This window comes from Ursus maritimus, unplaced genomic scaffold (assembly GCF_017311325.1).
Source record: "Ursus maritimus isolate PB19 unplaced genomic scaffold, ASM1731132v1 scaffold_8, whole genome shotgun sequence".
In the NCBI taxonomy this organism is placed as follows: domain Eukaryota; kingdom Metazoa; phylum Chordata; class Mammalia; order Carnivora; family Ursidae; genus Ursus; species Ursus maritimus.
Window position 1 is genome coordinate 75,836,729 of NW_024426996.1, and position 20,124 is coordinate 75,856,852.

Genomic DNA, 20,124 nt, shown 5'->3' on the forward strand with positions numbered 1-20,124 from the left:
GCGATGAAGAGGAGGCAGGAGAGACGTGAAGCTTGGAGATGGAGGGAGAGGCCACGAGGCAAGAAATGCAGGTGCCTCCAGGAGCTGGGAACGGCCTCGCTGACAGCCAGCTCAGAATGGGGAGCTTAGTCCCAGGACTGCAAGGACTGGAACTCTGCTAACCACCTGAAAGTACAGGAAATGGGTTCTCCCCTGGAGCTTCCAGAAAGGACACAGCCCGGCCAACACCTGTCACCCATTCCAGACTTCGAAGGACGGACTGTGAGATGATCAGTTTCTGTTGTGTTCAGTGGCTGTGTGTGGCAATTTGTTACAGCGGCAACTGAACACGAGTACCCAAGCTCATCTGTGGATTGGAGCTCCTCTGTGGGGAGGACACCCCTGCTGCCCCACGTGGGAGGCCCATGCGGGGAGAAATCGGCAGCCAGCACCACCTCACCAACCCCGAGGCCTTGGAAGGGGACCAGCCAGCCAGCCGGCTGAGTCACCCCCTGTGGAGTGCAAACAAGGTGTTCTTGCGAATTCCCGCTCAGACTTCACTGTGGTGGTGCTTTTAAGCCTAAGTGTGTAGTGTGGCTTGTCACGTAGCAATAGACGACTGGAACATACAGACGTGTGTGGAGAGGAGACGTGCCCCAGGAGGACCAGGCTTTTTGTGCTGGTCACTGTGACAGGAATAAAGGGATTATGAGACGAGTCTGGACGGCCCTGAGAGAGACATGGTGCTCAGGTGAGTGCCGGGGGGGCCGTGGGGGAGCAGCGGCTGAACTGGGGGTCACTCCTGCCATTGGAGGCGTGTGGGCCGGGTGGAGCCCTGCTCCTGAGGTCCTTTTTGACTCTTCTTTATTGTAAACATAAGGGAACGTTATATATGCTCTTTTGCAAACATAACACAAGTCATAATACACTTTTTTTTTATAAGATTTTATTTATTTGACAGAGACAGCCAGCGAGAGAGGAACACAAGCAGGGGGAGTGGGAGAGGAAGAAGCAGGCTCCCAGCTGAGGAGCCTGATATGGGGCTCGATCCCAGAATGCTGGGATCACGCCCTGAGCTGAAGGCAGACACTTAATGACTGAGCCACCCAGGCGCCCCCATAATACACTTTTTAAAAAACAAGGAGCACAAGCGGAGATCGTGACCACAGAGCACCCTTTGGTGGAGTTGTGCCGTAAGGGGGACCAGAGAAAATGGGCGATAACTGCAGGAGCGTGAGGGAACCCAACTCGGGGTGTGTGTTCAGAGAAGGAAAACAGCACAACGGATCTGTGTGCGCGTGGGAATGAAGCATCTCGAGGCACAATGAATACGCCCCAAGTGAGGTATTAAAAGGTTTGCAAAAGCTGCAGCTGCTTTATAAACAGAGCAGCTACCTATCCCCCTTCCGCCCAAATGGGGGCATCATGGTCCTCAACTTGGGGAGCTGATTCTGAGACTTGGGGAGAAGGGCTTCGCAGCCCGCTTAGGACCCGTCCCTCCTTTGGTCGGCTCTCCTCTTCAATTCCCCGCCATACTCTGCCCAGTATCTGCAATGCTGCTCCTTTGGAATCAGTCCTCAGTGTGCAGAACAGTCCCGTCGCTGTTGCATTGAGTTACTTTTATGAATTCCATGTTCCTAGAATCCACCAAACTCCTCCCCACCTCAAGGAATACTGAGCTGAATCACTCTTTCAAAAAAAGATGTTTTTAAGTGGAGGGCATTTGGGGAGCCTGGGTGGCTCAGTCGGTTGGTCATCTGCCTTCAGCTCTGGTCCTGATCTCAGGGTCTTGGGAACGAGCCCCACGTCAGTCTCCCTGCTCATGGGGGAGTCTGCTTCTCCCTTTGCCTCTGTTCCTCCCCCCACTTGTGCTTTCTCTCAGATAGACACATATCTTTAAAAAATAAATTAAAAAGAAAAACAAAAAACCTCTCTAAGTGGAGGGCATTTATCCAGACTGGGCAGCAGAGGTGTAACTCCAGTCCTAGCCCTAGCCCCAGCCCCACCCCCAAGCGAGCCAAGCGAGCCCACCTGCAGAGACGTGGCTCTTCAGCTTCCCCCAGGCCCTTCCAGTGCCTCTCTGGCTTAAGAGACTTTTTTTTTGGGTGCATAAAACCCGAGTGCCCCGACAGAGCCAGGGTCTTAAATCCTGTTAGTCTCTTAGAAAGTCCACCATCTCCCAAGCTGGGTCCCAGACACAGACTGTGGGGTTGAGGAGGGGTGGGGAGTCTCAGTCTGGTTTTCACCTTAGCGACAAAGTTAGATTCCATTATCTCTATGTTCCCTGCTAATTTGAAGGATCTAGCTTCTGCAGAGAGATCTCTCCCAACACTGAGTGGACCAGGAGAGTTCTTGACCTGGCCTGACATTAGAATCGCCTGGAGAAGGCTTCACACAGAATAGCCCTGCTCACCAACCGAAGCACAACCTCGGAGCAGCAGGCCTGGGCAACGAGTGTGCAAGCCGGGTCGAAAACCTGGACTTGACACTCGGGATGGTCAGGGTCAAGGACATTTTTTAATTTTTAAAAGATCTTACTTATTGGGGGGCAGGCAGCAGGGGAGGGAGAGGGACAGGCAGACTCCACGCAGAGCACACAGCCGGATGTGGGGCTCTATCTCCTGACCCAGAGATCATGACCTGAGCCCAAACCAACAGCCCCACGCAACCAAGAGTCAGAAGCTCAAGCAGCTGAGCCACCCAGACGCCCCAAAGGGTCAGGGACATTTTTAAGAGCACACGCGTGTTTCTACCATATCCCTGGCCCTCATGGTAGAGATTAGCAAGTGTTCACTTACTCTTTACTCTGAAGAGTGGTGCTCCTCCCACAGGCTTGTTTAGAAGCACTGACAGGATAGCCTGATACCATTTTTGTTTATTTAGTAGTTATAATAACAGGGAAAGACCCATAAATAACATACATGGCAGCTGTTGAACAGAAACAGGGACCAGGCATGATCCAGTTTTTAAAAATGCATTAAAGTGTCTCTTTGCAACTAACAGGGTCATCTTACCATCTGAGGTGGCCACATCAGCATTTTGCTAACTGGGTTTCGACGAACTACAAACAGAAAATCCCAGCCTCAGATTTCTATCCAACTAGAACTACACTCTGCGATAAGAGATGGAGGATGGGGGGGCGAGGGAGAAGGACAGGTGTTTTCTTGCAGACTCTCTCTGGACACAGAACTTTGGGGTGCTGTCACCAGGGTGCTGTCCTTTGCGCCCCCCTCCCGCCCCCAGTTGGTCGGAACCAACGCTCTTGTTACAGGGTTCTTGTCTCACGGAGTCAAAGAATGAATCTCATGGACACAAAAGGGTGAAGCGAAAGTATATGAAGTGAAGGTGGGAACAGAAAGGAAAGAAAAAGCTCTCTCGAGTGAGAGGGGTCCCAAATGGGTTGGCCCTGAGGGATTTTATGGTCGGTATTTTATAGAAGACCAACCAGGGAACTTCAGTCTTCTCGACGTCACCACCGAGAGCACCATGATTACTTCTCCTTTGAATATCTCACCTCTGATATTTAAGACAAACGAGGTGCTCTGGTTACATTCGCTTATCTCTGGTTTCCTTACACCCCGGCATTTTTGGGATTTGTGGTGAGCGTGATCAGGTAGCCCCCTACCCCTCTCCCCCTACCTAGCCCCGCCTGCCCCTTACCCACTCTCATCGTAACTTCCAGGGTTTGCACCCGCAACCCTGCACTGGATCCCCCACATCACTGACTGACGTGGTTCCCTGACTCTGACCTCTGTTTGACCTTGCTCCTGACTTGTAATGAAACTCTCAGGTGTGTGTACCCAGACTGGGCTCGATTCTGCTCACTGATCATGCCCGCCGTTTTCCCATTCCTGATCCTGGATCTACTTGGTCTTTCGTTCTTTCCATTACCATGAATGGAGTGCATGCCTACTGTGTACCAGAAACCTACTGTGTACCAGGCACTGTAACAGGTGTTTTGTAAACATTATTCCTATTATCCACACGCTACAAAACAGATATTGTTCCCACTTCGCAGCTGGAGAAAGATTACTACTCAAGGTCCGGTACTGGTAGGTACGGGGTGGGACCCAGGCCAGACACAGGTGGTGACTGAGTCCTCCCATCAGCAGAAGTCCCGTTCGAGGGGGTGGGGTGACGCCTCCGATGTTTGGGTTTAATGTGAACATATTTGCATCTGAAAGTGTGAACAGGGTCTTCCTGAGGTCTTCGAAGAGCAGAGTAGACTCTAAGAAGCCCTATTCCTTTAGTTAACTCCAAGTGCTAATAGCTAAAAACAAACTTTCCAAATCTGTAGTAAGAAAACCCACAATAAAGTTATAAAAATATTTTATTTAAACATTAAGGAAAAAATTATACATACTTAAAAATGATTAAAAGTGCTTATGTTAAACAAATGCTAGAAACCCAGTAATTTACACATGATAAAATCTAAAGCTACAGGAACACATAAAATGCTTTTAATTGGTCCTCTCACCTAACAGGACTATTATAAAAATGAGATATATAGTAATTGCTGAAGCTGGGTTAAAGGCACAGGACACGATCATTCCTTCATATACACCCAGTGATCGTACACAACCAAAGAGTGAACAGTTCATCTGCAATTTTGGGAGGACATCATGTACCTATGATGAAACACTGCTTAAATATTTACACCCATACTTTCTTCAATGATTCAAACAGACTAACACTGCAAACTAATTACTTCTACTTTGAACAGAATATTTCTATTTTGAATTTGAACAATCCAGTAATTATTAAGAATAGGCAAATGAGCTCAAATTTATTCTGATTCCAACCAGACTGCAAAGTTATAATTTTTCCCAGGAAACCACTCACTCTCTAGACGCAAAAGCACACTGTAGCATTTCCATTACATCTGCGGTGCTTCCCGCCGGCTGGAGGTGGAAGTGATCACAGGGATACGCTCTAAAACCTGAAAGGAAACGAGCACTGATAGCCTACGGGAGACATTCTATCTTCAGCTGCTGGATCTGTCGTTAGCAGCACAGTTTACCCCCATGCCCACATCTCTGGCCCTCTGTTACCAGATACAAATCCACGGCAGCAGGAAGTCAAAACTGAACAGCCAAAAACATAAGGACATCAGGGGGAAGGGGAGAGGCGGGACACGTGGCCCCGTGAGGTGATGTCTCGTGGAGACACACCTCAAGCGGGACAGAGGCCAGGTGGCCTCAGACACAGCACAGCGTGTGGAGGGGACACTGCACCCCAGTCCCCAGCATGGTCACGGCCATGCCAGCGCCGACTTGCAGCCTGGCCGTGATGACACGTCTGTTTTTCCTTTACGTGGATATAGTGACTCTCCTTTAAAACGCCAAAGGGAGGGCGCCTGGGTGGGTCAGCCGGTGGCGGGCCTGCCTTCGGCCCAGGTCATGATCCTGGGGTCCTGGGACTGAGCCCCGCACCAGGCTCCACGCTCAGCGGGAAGCCTGCTTCTCCCTCTGCCTGCTGCTCCTCCCACTAGTGCGCTCTCTCTCTCTCTCAAATAAATAAAATCTTTAAAAAGAGAAAATAAAATTCCAAAGGAAGCACGTGCTGTTAGCAGAAACCAGTTTTCTTTAGCACCCCAATCATTTACTTAGTGTATACTGACTTTTACTTCTCTGGGCCTTTTTTCACACCTGTAAACTGAGGCACCAAGTACATCTCCTCCAGGCCCTGAAGTAAGCAACGTGAAGGGACAGGCTGCCTTGGTCTTTTTCACCGTGTCCCTCAGCACGTAGAGGGAGTGCTCTGAGGACATGTTTGTGTGATAAACGGGGCGTCTGATACTCGACAAACAGACCCCACCATGTAACGCAGCGGGCCCAGGGGGGCAGTTGTCGGTGGGGAGGAAGAAATTCTATAAGGAACATGGGAGGAAAAGGCTGACGTGCCATCCGTTAGGAAGCCGCCAGAACAGTCAGAGTGGATTAGAGCGCCCGTCCTTCCTACGTTGCCGTCCTGTCAGAGCAATCTAGCCCGCCGTCACGTGTGTATCAGCTGGCGAAGCCGGCCTCAGGAGAAAACGCTCTACTGTGTGAACCTCTCTACACTGGCAGGTGTGAATACTGTCTTGGTGACATCTCTGAGGGGCGGGGCCTTATCTAAGCAGCAGTCGTGCAGAACGACAGTATGCAAAAGGGAAGGGGTCTCAGTCCCTTTTATCTCAGAGCTCAGTGAATGAACAGGTGCTAAGCAGTCTGCTAGTGCTGGGCTGCCACCCGAAAACCGTCGTAAAAGACACTGTTCCAACGAGTTCAATAGCAGAAATCCCAGTCCAGAGCTCCTACCTTTAGAAATCATCCAAGGAGTGAGATAAGCATCACAACGCCCATAAACTGGGTAAACAACACGAGCGGGGTGAGGACGGACCACACGTGCCACAGAGCAACGTTGAAGCTGAAAAGGACCAACGCACATGGTTAGCCGCTCCGGCTGCAGTCTACGCACACGTCCCGAGGTGGGATCTAGATGGAGGGAACCCACTCCTTCCTCAGTTGGGGAAAGCTCACTTAGCCAGCAATTTTCTATGCAGGTCCTGTTTCTCGGAGATGTGACTGAGCCCATACTGGAAATGTCACAAACTCTCCCAAAAGCCTGGAACTGGAACCGCTGACGGTCCTCCCGCAGAGCTGCCCAAGAGGAACCCGAGGGTCTAAAAGTCAGTGTCTTGCGATGGAGCAGAAACGACAAAGGCTACAGCCTGCTTTTCCGATCCACACGCCATCAAACGATCATGGTCAAAACAGTTTCAATTTTTTATTAGAAACAGAATGAGGGGCGCCTGGGTGGCTCAGTCGTTAAGCGTCTGCCTTCGGCTCAGGGCGTGATCCCAGCATTCTGGGATCGAGCCCCACATCAGGCTCCTCCGCTGGGAGCCTGCTTCTTCCTCTCCCACTCCCCCTGCCTGTGTTCCCTCTCTCGCTGGCTGTCTCTCTCTGTCAAATAAATAAGTAAAATCTTTAAAAAAAAAAAAAGAAAAAGAAAGAAACAGAATGAAAAAAGTAATCACTTATAAGTTGCTATTAAATTTCCTACTGAGGGGCACCCGGGCGGCTCTGTTGGTGAAGTGTCTGCCTTCGGTCCAGGGATTGAGCCCCATGCCTGGCTCCCTGCTCAGTGGGGAGCCTGCTTCTCCCTCTCCCCGCCCCCACCACTTGTGCTCTCTCTTGTTACCTCTCTCTCTCTAATAAATAAAATCTTAAAAAAAAAAAAAACGTTAAAAAAATTTCCTATTGAGAAAAACACTATTCTCCTGTCACCAAGGCAAGAATGAGACAGCTTCTAAGTGCAAATGATTTTTATGGACTGAATTTGTAGAAGCAAAAGTTAATTAGTGAAAACTATAGTCAGTTAAATTAAGATTTTAATGTGTAAGAGTTTGACAAACAGAACTTTAAACAGCCATAATCCCACTGTTCTAAAAACTAACATTTCCGGGGGGATCTTACTCTTCTAATATAAAAGAGCACACCTGTCCACCCACGCCACTGGAGGGTTAGTCATGTCCACATCACAAGGTAATACGTGTCAATGCCCTTAAACTTCAACTACAGAAAATTCATCATAAAAAACATGCATTTAAACTGAACGTGCACGAAAGTATATGGTTTTTCCAAAATCAAAATTCAATTAACACAGAAAGAGGAAAAAAGCTACAGGAATATACACAACATATGAAGAGTAGTTTTTCTCTCTGCCTGGCAGGATCATGGTGATTTATTTCCTTTGTGTTTTTCTGTAATAGATTTTTCTTTCGTAAGCAAGTATACTTTTATACACATTAAAAAAAATCAATGTTTTTCATCGAATAACTATGAAAAAGGAGGACACTATGGTGTTTTTATAGCAGCAAAACAGTAAGAACAACTCTAAATCCAACAAGAGAGCGGGTTAAAGAAATCCTGGTTATGTCTCTGTAATGGTAACTATGTAACAATTCAAAACAATAAGGCACATCTGTACGGACCCAGATGGAAGAATTAGCAACTATACAGCTCCATTAAAAAAAAATGAACGGTCACTTTGGAAAAGCGGTGGCGTATTTACTGAAACTGGGGTATGTACAACCTGTAAGGCAGCAGCTTCGCCTCTAGAGACGTGTACGTACACGTGTGAGCAGACGCACACCCAACACACGTGTGCACGTGCGCACGAGAGTCCTGTTCCACAATGTTAACAGCACCCTTAGTAACACCAAGCTGGAAACAGTCCAAATGCCATCGACAGTAGAGTCGATAAAGGGGGATTCTGCGACAGGCCAGAGTGCCACCCCGCAGCGAGCAGCCGTGATACACGATGCAGAGCCAACATGACATGGGCTGAGACGGGCCGAGACTGAGACACACGGCAGGAGCCAAAGTGCGGCTTTGCACACACCCCACAAAGCCCCGTCCAAACCACAACTGCGCTCATGGAGACATGGTTTCTTTCCCGATACAGGAAAGACGGCAGCTTTCCATTTGTTTCTGAAGTTTTGAGCGTGAGAGTAATAAACAGCACACGTAATATTGTGTGTAAACAGCCAAAGGTAAAAGAATACACAATATATGAATCCATTTCTATAAAGTTCAAAAACAGACAAAACAAAAATAGAGTATCCAAGAGATGCAAAAGAAATCAAGTCCCACACAGATCAGGGCAGTGTCTGTCCCTGGGCAGGAAGGACGGCACCTGGGGAGGAAGCGGGGGGACAGAAAGGGATTCCGGGACTGGCTCGTTCTCCCTCTTGACCTGAGTGGGCTTTCGCCAACGCATCTCTTAACTTGTTCAACTGTAAAATTTAGGTTTTTCCACTTTCTGTGTGTATTAGATTTCACAGTGAAAATGACTGAAAAAGCAAAATGCAGACTATATGCGGCACGTCACCATTTGTGTATTAAATCGCTAAATACGTAAAGAAAGATCCTACTGGAAAGGGACTCCTAGACCAGCAATGACAGGAGGCCATTTTCCCGTTACTCCTTTCCTTTAAGTTTTGTACCACATACATGACCACCGATCAGACACCGTTTTATTCTTGTGAGTCACTTCAAAGTCAACTTACCAAATCCCGGCCGCAATAAAAGTAGCAGTCGTAATGGGTATCAGGGTGGGATACCTGACGTCGTAATCCTCAATCCCACGGCACCACTCCAGGTAGAGGATGCAGTAACACGCAATCGACAGGCTGACGAGCAGCAGGGCACCGCCCACGGCAAACCAGCTGCAGAGACAAAAGTGACAGCGGGGTTGACAGCACTTAGCAAGGCAGCACGTGTCTTAAACCTTTTCAGGGACAGTCTAACAGATTGGACGGAGAGTAGCAGCTGGGCAAGGGGCCCGGAGGGAGCCCAGCTCCTGAGTCCCAGCTTTCAGCAGGCGTCTATCTACCGGGAGGCGGGGTGAGACAGGAGGCGGCCAGCACGCGCAGCAGGAAGAAAGTGCAGATTTAAACACGCGTGTGCTGCTCACCACGCAAAGCACAAGGGAGCTCACGGCGACGCATCTGCTTTCACGATGCGGGAGGGACAGGAGTTTTCTGTCTCTTTCTGCGGATTTGAGTGTGAGAGTAAGAAACAGGGACTGTGAACTCCTGCAAGTCAAGGAGGGCTTCTGGGAATATTGACCATCAATTTGGAAGACGGTTTCTTCAAACTGCCTCTCCCAACAGGTTTCTCGGGGAGACACACCCATTTGGAGAAGAGCTCCAACCCTCTGAGGGGCAGTGGCTTTTTCTCACTTCTCATTCTACCCAAGAGCAACTCTGCGTGTGAGGGCAGCCTCCTCAACCTCTGCTGGTCAGGGGAGGAGGCCAGATTTGGGGAACGAAGCCCTTTTCCCGTCTCCTAATGTCCCCATTATCTTTCACTTCTCCGTGGGGACGAGAGAGGGGGTGCCTGGAACAGTCAAGTCACACAGGCAGTGAGTGTACTTCCAACCGTGGCAAGGTTCCAGACTCCTCTAAGGCATTTTATGACGCTGGGTTCTGGGATTAATGATGAGAAGCGGGAGAGCACAGCCTTTCCCATCAGCTGGTCTGGGTTTGGATCTCAGCTGCAGCAGGACTCGCTTGGTGGCTCTGGGCAAAGTACTTAACCTCACGGAGCTTTGGAAACGTTACCAGGACTCTTGGAATAGCTGTGAGAATCACACAGTCGCTCAGAAAAGTGCTTCCCACACAGTTAACGCCCAGCGGCAATCATCACTATTCCACTGAGGTTACCCGTGAAGAAAAATATTTCTATGTTCCTCTTAAAGAGGTCTTCAAAGACCTCTTTTCGGCTAGAGTGTGCATTCTCAACAGGGGCGACGTTGCCCCTCAAGTGAGGAAGTAATCTTACTCTTTCTGCTTCATGCAGAGATTCATGGAGTACGTAAGGGGCGATCGGGAACAACACGGCTTGTAGAGGCTCCTTAGGAGATGCTAACGAAGGCTGAGGAACACTGTTAATCTGTGACCTCCTTGCTTGGTCAGGATCCTCCTGTTCGTCCACTTTTAACTTCATACGGAATCCTAGCACGGCCACGGGGTCCCGATATGGCAGAGGATGGAACCTGCCTGAACTGAAATGACACTGCTAGTCAGCGGCCCTCAGCCCTGGCTGAGCAAGAGTCCCTGCACCATTCCCAGAGGAAGCTAACTCGCCCCAGTCTCCCAGGTTCCAGCTTGGTGGGTCTGAAGAAGAGCCCAGGCATCTGGAATGGTAATTTTCATTGTAGTTTTAATCAGCTCCTCAGTTCCTACACACGACCGGCAGTTTCCTAAAAACTGGGTTTCCAAAGCATCGTGATGTTTCACTTTAATGTCGACCTGTCTCTCCCATCTTTGAACACACAATCTTACATAGATTTAATTAATTAAATCTTGCATAGATTTAATTTTTTTTTTAAAGAGAGAGAAAGCATATGCAAGCTGGGGCAGTGGTGTGTGGGAAGGGGGAGCAAAGAGAATCTTAAGCAGGCTCCATGCTCAGCACACAGCCCGACGCAGGACTCGATCTTAACAACCCTGAGACCATGACCTGAGCCGAAAGAGTCAGACTCAACCGACTGAGCCATCCAGGCGCCCCTAACCTTGCATAGATTTAAAGAACCCTAATGCCTCAAACTTCTGAACTTGGGCTAAAAGCTGGGCAAGAAATAAGCAATGACCTCTGCTATCAGAGGAATAACCATCTGCAAGAAAGCAGATCGCGGCGCGCACTCTCTCTTGGGTACTGCTCTCATCCCACGGCTGCTCCAACTCCCCACTGCTTACTGAGGCCCTCGGCAAGAATCCAGCGCTACTCAAAACCCTCAGCCTTTGAGTATCCGTTCAGGTCTTTTTGCTCTAAGGGGACACTTTTTTGAGGCCAGGACTGCAACTTCTACTTCCTTCTCCTGCTCCAAGGCCTGGCTCCGGATTCCAAGTCCTGGCTCTGCCACATGACCGCGTGTGCTCCTGGGCATTCGACTTACTCCTGCCGGTGCCCCCAGCACCTTTTACGTGTAACCAATTATCCCTTACCTCACCAGATTCCTAAACTAGTGAGAATACTTAATGTAAGGAGACAAAGACGTAAATCCTGTGCATAAACTCACACAGCACACACCACATGACGGGTTTATCTGGCCTGGCCCAGAAGGGACTGGTGAGGGGCTAGAAATGTGCCTTATTCATCACCGTCACCACAGCTGAACACATCTCGGCTCTCATGACATATGTGAATAACAGAGACAGCGGCCATTGCTAGTGTGCAAAGTAACCACTATCCCTTGGCCAGGTTCTAAACCAGCTGAGAGACACAAACAAGTCAGGCTGATGAGGTCGACTGTCCGCTTTTTTTTTTACTGACAGAGCTACGGGAAGATGGCTCTGGTGACCAGACACACCTGTCAGGCTCCAAGCTGTGAAAACCTAGAGACCCTCGCATGTCGGGGCTGCCCCCAGAAATCATGGCAGAGAAAAGCAGATGCCCATGTGCTTCCCACGGGCAGCTGGCTCCTAAGAAAGAGGGTGCTGAGAGACCCATGTCTGGTTCTTCAACTCAAACTCAGCCAGGGAAGGAGCAAGAAGGGCAAAGGGCAGGAAGATGGGAGTGTTTAAGGAAAGTACCAGCTCATGGGAATGAGGAGAGAACAAGCTTCTTCCCTCCAACAGTTTAAATAAAGTCCCACATGCCTCCTTTCTCCTGACTGCATGCGTCTCCTGGCTCTCCCTCCAGCAGTCACCGCTCTTCCTGAAGACCACTGAAGAGAAGATAACATGGGATCAAACAGTCCTACCCACACCCTTCTAGCCCCGCTGCTCCTTGTCAAGAACTGTGCTCGCATCCTATGCAAACCACCCCCTCCCGATGCCAGCTCCAACGCTCATCAACAGCTCCCCCTCTTTGTTCGGCTAAGGGGGGGGGGGCTCCAAAACACTCTCCCATGTTCAGTGAGGACTCAGGTCTGATTTACAACCTTGTCCCCCATGACAGCTCCTGAGATTATACCAAAGAAATCCCAATCCTCCTGAATGACTGACGATTCGACATCAGCTCCCAACTCCTCCCTCGAGTGACACAAACTCTAACTCAGTCACTTTCCGCAGTTACCTTGTTAGCTGTAACCACTATCTGCCAACAAGCTCGGAGACTCTGCTCTCGCCCACCACAGTCCTCACCCTCTCCTCCCAGTGCTTCTGAGCTTTATCTTCAGAAAGACAGCCAGGCAGAATCTTTCTTCTTCCGTCTTCTACAAATGGATTAGGTTCTTAAATTCACTACCTTTGCCATCCTACAACACACCTGTGCTGAAAGGCACACTGAAGTACTTTCCAGGCTCAACCGTTCTGCTGTACATGTCCGAAGCACACACTCTCTTATTCACCTTTGTATCACTAGTACCTCCAACACGTGCCTGGCAGGAGTAAGAGCTTTAAAGCAAAATTCAACTGACAAAACAGAACATGAAAAATAAGAGGACGGTGCTTAGCTTATGAAGCAATAAAGTTTTCTCACCTACTAGTGTGAAAGTTTTCTTTAATGGTTTTAAAGAAATCAACGTAGTAGGTCACAACAATAGATGCCAGAATCCAGAATCCAGAATGGATATTAAGTCTTGGAAGAGGTTTCTCCTTTTTTTCAACAGCTGTAGAGGCTTCTGCAAATAAGGGAGAATTTAACTTATCAAGTTACCATAAATTTATGAGGAAACAGAACACCTATTTTAAGCCGGTAAAATAATTTCCTGGAGCTTTCCAAAAACTCTCCAATCAGAGTACCAATTTCTTCTGTACAACCACCCAAATAAGTTTATATATGCAGAAATAATTAATAGGCAACTGCCATAAAACATGTTCAATATAGGCAACTTTTTACCTATAGATGAATTTTAAAATCAAATTTACAATTATCATCTTTTGGAAAGAATGACACCATCTGGTGGTGTAAAATTTTAGTATTATGTTTCATATATTGCCTAGGAAAGCAGTCTTGTTAATTAAGAACAATGCAGACAGCACAAAATGGACTTGTAATTTCCCCCAAAATACTACTTTTAACTACGTATTTTAATTATTGCAAATGAACACAACCTTTTGAGGCAGCTCAAAAGTGGCAAGAGCACACGGGAGGTCTAGTCTTGGCACAGTACTGTCTAGAAGGTGATGGACAAATCAAGTTTCTTCCATTTGAGACCCAATCTGAAAGGAAAGGTGGCTGGGGTTGGGTCTGATGAGTTATCTCTAACAAGTTCCCCAGATGACTGTCATGCCCTCTCTCTCAGTTCTTATGAGAACCACTGGAACACATCTGAGGTCCCCAACCTTTAGCAAACTATCAGAAGCCCCAGGAGGCGTATTCATAATACAAATTCCAGGAGATAGCCTCAAAATTTATAAATACACATGCCTGAGCACGATGTTTTCTGTTTATTTTTAAAAGGGTAATAAATGCACATGATTTACAACATACGGGCAGAAAGATCTAAAATAAAATCTCCTTCTCCTATCCTTAACGCTAGGTTTTCAACCAAGCAATTACCAATATCAACTTCTATGAATTCTTCCATAGTCTATGCATTTACAGGTGAACACATAGGACACGTTACCAGGTTTGTACCCAAATGGTGGCATACCATCCTTTGTCCTGCGCCTCCCTTTGAAAATTATTCGCACTGGTTAAAAAGAAAAAAGTCTGCCTGCTGTGTCAAGTATGAATACAACCAAATGTATTTAACCAGCTCTCTGTTGATGGGCAATTAGATGTTTTCAGTCGTTCGCTATTACAAGCAATGCTAAGGTTTGGTATGAGTATGATTTTTTGGTAGATTCTTAGAAATACAATCGGATGATATTTTTATTTTAATGGATATTACCAAACAGGTGTTAAACCAGCTTTCCTGGGAATCCTGAAGCGCAGCTGGGATGAAGATGCGCGGGGCTACTCGATCACTAGGAATCTTATGAAGCTAAATACCCGACTTGCAAAACTACTCGGCAAGCCTTGAAAAACGAAACCCGATCCCTCCTGTCAGGGCAGGGCTGCGGGAGGCCCGCGGAGCCGACCGTTTCCGGGCACCTCGACTCCGGCCACCTCGGCGCGGCTCGGGGCGCGCCCGGGGGAGCGCCTCACCCGGCCCGGCGTAGCCCTCGCTGTCCAGCGGGGCCTCGGTGTCCGGCGGGAACAGGTATCGCCGCCGGAGCTGCTCCCGGGCCCCCGGAGCATCCATCTTGGCACTGCCCAGAAACGCGACGGAAGTGACGCAACCACAGGAACTTCCGCCATCGCATCCCCGACAGAGGTGTCTGCTACTGTGAGGGGTGGGGATTATGTGGTCTTCGCGGTTTTAGTTGGCGAGCATCTAGGCTGGGGTTGGCTTCGCAACCTCCGAGTTCGACCCTGCAAACATGATTTGAATTTCAAAACACTGATCCTGCCCCCGCCGAAGATATCCCAAGTGGATTCGGACCTACGGAAGCCCAGAGGCACCAAGTTTACCAATGCCGCAGACTGCCTGCCAGGCTAAGCGGCGCCGCCTCTTTCCCTCGGCTTTTTGTGGCCCGAGCCTCCTCTGAGTCCCCTGTGCCCAAAGCATCTCAGCACCCTGGTTTCCTTTCTGGTCCTCCTTTTCAGGAGTCTCCCAGCTAGACTTAAAGGGCCAAAAGCAGCCCCAGGAGAAGGAAAGGGCAGCGGGCCAGTTCTTGGAGCCTGCTGCCGAGCCTCGGGCGGGGGCCCCTTCTGCTTGGATGGGCTTGGGCAAGAGATAAACCTCTCTGGGCCTGTATCGTCCTCGGCACCACTGGGGTTATACCTGCCTATGCCATGGATCTGTTGTGGGGTTTAAGTGGGGAGCATCCCTGTGTGGTTCATGTTAGCCCCCTCCTTCTGACTCGTGAGAAGTTGCTCCCGCCAGAAACGTGGGAGCCAAATTTGTACTTGCCCAGAGAACTGCAGATTCCCATCGCGCTCATCAACCAGAAAAGACTGGGTCACGAATTCACAAGCTTTCCTCCATCAGTAGTCCCGTTTATTACTCTCCTACCCCGCCCTACGCATCACGTGTTGAGAAATTTTGTGCTTAACCATTGAAACATGATTACTGAGCACCTGCTGTTTGCTGGGCACTGTTAGGCACCGTGCTCGGCAATGGAGATAAAGATGAATAAGTCATGATGTTGCGGTTGAGGAGCTCCTGGACCAAAGATGACCGCAGAGACCTACTACAGTGTCGTGCAGTGTTTATAAATGTACAGAAGCGTTTTTATTAATTCAGGCAGCATTTTCTGAGCAGCTGTATCCGCTAAAGTGCTGGGGACAGAGATGAGTTAGAATCTAGTGGAGGAGTCGATTTCAATACAGAGCCATAATAGAAATACTGTATGTGGGGTTCTGGGGGCACCAAATAAAGGGCAGTGTGCTCTGCCGGGAGTGTGGGCAGCAGGGAGAGTGGCTTGAGGTGGATTGAATACAGGGGTGGATAGCCCAGAAAACCACCCAGGAAGTAACATTTGAATTAGTAGGCACTCTGTTATCTGCTATATGTCGTGAATATTTGCAGAAGAGATGTAGTAAATATTCAGGAGAAGAATGTCAAGTTTCTGCTGGTTGGCTTCTGTTATTCCTTCAGCCTTTCTAGCAAACTCGTAGGAGCAAAGGATGTAACAGCTGGGCAGATCATATGGCCTTTCTACACAATACTTCCTTTTTTGTTTGGTTTTGTTTTTTCTTCTTCTTTTCAGACTCCTCAAGAACCAGGGTTCATCAATTCAAAGCCAGCTGAGGTCTTTGCCCTCCCCTCTTTTCTCTCTTGTACAGGGTTAGAAGCCTTGTCAACAGGAAGTGAATTCCTCCTATCAAATACAGTCTTCTGTTGATTGTCTCCTTGCAAAAAGGTCAGTGCTGGGTCTCCCTTGTAACTGAATATTCCCCGGAGCATCACAGCGATTCCAGGGTTTCCATATGTAGTATGTTCAGGTCAGATCCGGTTTCCCCTTTGATGGTTTCAGGGTCTTTGTATTTGGATCTGAAATCCTTTCAGCCTTTTTCCCCTGATATTTTTAATGGCACTACTCACACACCATATCGATGATACTTAAAAGCAGATTGGAAAAGGTCCAGTATTTAATGACCACATCTTCATTGCTGGGGCCAGGTAAATAAGTTCTTAACTGTGTGTTCTGTGTACCTTAATAGATACCCGATATCAGATTGCTACCAACCGAGGGATTTTATTTTCAATGTCAATTACTTATGGGGAAACATGAAATTGATGATGACCTTTGCTGGGTCTCCTTAGCAACTTGGTTACGTCTGATGTGTTTATAGACTTGAATCCTGGTTCCATCATGATGGGTCCTTGGGCAAGGTATTTTATTGTTCTAAGTATGAGTGTCCGCATCTGTGCCACAGTAGGTACCAGAGTGATGATAAATGTGTACCGATTCCTTAGCCTAGTGCCTGGCACGTGGTATGTGTTCAAGAAGGTAGTTACTAGTCTCTGCTACTTACTTAGCCTTCCAGATCCTGCTCACCTCCTGATCAGTTATTCCCTTCTCCTTGGGCTCCAGAAAGGATTCTTGTTGTGATTTTCCTTCTGCCTGTGCTCTCCCACCTGATGGTGGGCAACAACCATATCTTAGTAGCTCCCCAGTGCCTTGCAAACACCTGGCACGTAGCAGGAATTTCATTACCCGGTTTTCACCTTGACCCTTGGTCACAGTTAACTGGCCTTCACAGTTAACTGGATGTGAACATACATCCCTTTTTCTGAGAAGCTACTTTTCCTCCTCTCTTTAGTAGTCCTGCAGAGTTCTCATGAGACTGACCCTGTCCTAGGGGAGGACAGCAGACCCAAACCCGACCTGACAGTCCCTGGGACTTGGGCTGGGGCTGTTGGGAAGAACTCCTTTGTTGTTGTGATAAGTTGTGAGGTCAATGTGGTCTTAGGGCTGCCACCGTGGAGGACCATGGAGGATGCCTACCTAGGAAGGAAGCTCAGATGCAAGCCAAGCATTGTTGGTAGCGTTGTTTCAATTGCTGACTCCAGCCAAGAGCTGATTAACCTGGTTAAGAGCTCTGGAGCCTGCTGCCTGGCTGACTGGCATTACTAATTCTGCCATGACTGGCTATTTCAACGGTGGGCAAGCCACCTATCCACTCTTCTGCCTTGGTTTCCTCACTTGCAAAATGGGTTAAGAATAGCAACTACCTCACAGGATTGGGTAAAGATCAAAAGTATTAATACATGCAAAGTGCTTAAAATAGCATCTGACCCAGAGAAAGCTCTCGATAAGTCTTACCCGTCATTATTAAAATCCATTGCTGAGACATCACTGATTTCTGAGCCAAAAAAACCAAAAACCATTTTTAAAAAAAAGTAATTCCACTTAAGTGGTTTTGTGTTACCTGCCACCCTGAGTCCAGACGAGTGCAGTTCTGTCTTCCCACTGTGCCATGTAGCGGTTGCACTGGGCCCAGCTCGACGGTGAGCATCTCCAGGAACGAGGTCAGACATGCAGAGCTCTGAAGAAAGCGCCTGGCCTATGGGAAGCGGTCAGTAAATATTCGTTTGTGTCACTCGTGATACCACCCTTCATTCTGAAAAGAAAGCCAGTTTAAAAAAAACAAAAAAAATCTTTTAATTATATAAGCAATGCAATGAAGTACAGTTCTCTCTTTCTGCTCAACTCCGTTTCCCTGATTAAAGCTGTAGAATTGGGATCGCTACATAGAAAGACATGAACGTTTTGAAGGCTTTTGATCAGTACTTTGGAAACAACTCCGGAATGGGCAGACTGGGCCACTTCGCCCTCCCACCAGCAGCAGGCAAGAGAAACCGTCTTCAACATTAGCACCAACAACTGACTTGATCATTTTGGTAAATTTTTCCTAAGCGATAATGGGAGAGGAGTGTTTCTACCATTTTATTTATTTTTTATTTAAGAGCTATTTATTTTAGAGACAGAGCGTGCAAATGGGGCATGGGGCAGAGGGCGAGGGAGAAAGAATCTCATGCAGACTCCGTGATGAATGCAGAGCCCGACACGGGGCTCGATCTCACAACCCTGAGATCACAACCTGAGCCGAAATCAAGAGTCGGACGCTTAATCGACTGAGCCACCCAAACACCCCGTTTCTGCCATTTTAATTTTCTTTTCTTTCTTGACAGTTTTTTTTTCACATATTGTCTATTTGTATGTCATTTTCCTTTGGGGATTTTCATCCTTTGCTTGTTTTTATGGGTCAGAGGTGCCTTTGAATATTAGGTCTGTGGTCATTGCGCTTTTGTCACTTTACTGTTTCTCTCTTAAGTTTGGTCACGTTCATACCTGTGTTTAATTTAGTTTTGTGTTTCTTCACTTGTCAGCTTGCGGTGAAGGCAGAGTTGGGACGAGCCTGCCGGCTGGAGTGTAGATGGAAAATCCTGGCAGGTGGGAAGTGCTCAGTCACTTAGGGGATGTACCGCATGATAACTCTACCTGAACCCTCTTCAAGATGGACCTGGTCGTGCCCTGCCTGTTGGTCAGGCAACTGGCTGTACCAAGAGAAGTTTTTTAGTTAACCACAACTAAAGCCAACGCTAACCAGCCTAAGGAAAGCAGTAATGACAACCACAACCACCACCATTATCATCATCAAATACGTGTGCAATTTGTTTTTCAAAGAAGCTTATTGGAATTCCTCTGAAGTATTTTACAAGATTGAAAGAAAACTAGGATTTTAACCAAGTCTGAGTGAGGATAGCTCCAGGAGTGCCAGCATGACTCGGCTCTGAGGACGCTGTGTGTCTGTAGCAGATGGGCGTGTGTCTGCGGTCACCCTCTGGCCATTACCACTTCAGCGCACGCCGGCTTCCGGTCCTCGGCCTCTGTGTCACTTTGGGGTTTTCTCTGGTCGCATCCTTCTGCAGCGTGAGAGATGGAATGCTCACACCAGGGAAATCAGTGTGAGGCCAGAGCCCTGCTGCCCAGCACAAGAGCAGCCCCCCGGGGAACCTCTAAGGACAGGCAGCGTGCTGTGTTCTGGGGTAGGGTGTTGGGGAGAAGAGCGGAGAAGCTTCCTGCAGGCTGCCAGTATGTCAGGCAGCAAGGAGGTGCTCGTCTCAACCAAAAGATCAGGACAGGGAAAGGACAGTCCCTAAAGCTTGAAGGAGATGGAGGGGGTAGGGGCAGGGACTGGCCTGGAATGAGAGGCCAGGGGGGCATCCTATGAAGGTATCCCCAAGGACTCCTAAAATTTCTGGCTCTGTGGCCAATTTGGGAGCGATGTGTGGGTCCGTTGTGTTCTGTGGAAGGACAATCTCTTGTTTTCGTTGCTCACATTAAATTGAGAGCCACTATGAGGCTTGCAAACCTGGAAAGTAGAGGTGTGTCCCAGCTGACCGCCCTCCCAGAAGCCCAGAGTCCTCCAGGCCGTTAATGCCAGTCTTGTCCTTGACATGATCCAAGTCATTCAGTGCCCAGACCTGGGCCTGTTAATGGTGTGCACGTGATGCAATAAAACAAGTTCATTTTATTCCCTTAAGAAAACCCCCATATTTTTAATACTATATCCTACCTCGTATTATCTCTCGTGCATTTCCACTAAGTAGAGAAACTTAAAACCCTATTTTAGCCATTTCCTGAAAGCTTAATTAGAAGAAGGGATACAGGCTAAATACAGTACATAAATTGCCTAAAACCGAAAAGGG

General features: G+C 48.2%; 1 protein-coding gene across 5 annotated transcripts; it reads right to left on the reverse strand.

Annotated features, from left to right (window-relative positions):
* Positions 1-4,291: 4,291 nt before the first annotated feature.
* TMEM128 (transmembrane protein 128) lies at positions 4,292-14,723 on the reverse strand. Of its 5 annotated transcripts, none has more exons than XM_040625364.1 (5): positions 14,568-14,723; positions 12,954-13,095; positions 9,035-9,193; positions 6,279-6,387; positions 4,292-4,918 (listed from the first exon to the last, which is right to left on the reverse strand). In XM_040625364.1, exons 1-4 carry the CDS (start codon positions 14,662-14,664, stop codon positions 6,288-6,290), a joined length of 498 nt encoding a protein of 165 aa, XP_040481298.1. In that variant the 5' UTR covers positions 14,665-14,723; the 3' UTR covers positions 4,292-4,918; positions 6,279-6,287. The 5 variants fall into 5 exon arrangements, with proteins under 5 accessions (XP_040481298.1, XP_040481299.1, XP_040481300.1 ...); XM_040625365.1 differs by having other exon boundaries at positions 12,954-13,092; positions 14,568-14,699; XM_040625366.1 differs by lacking the exon at positions 6,279-6,387.
* Between the last annotated feature and the right edge of the window lie 5,401 nt (positions 14,724-20,124).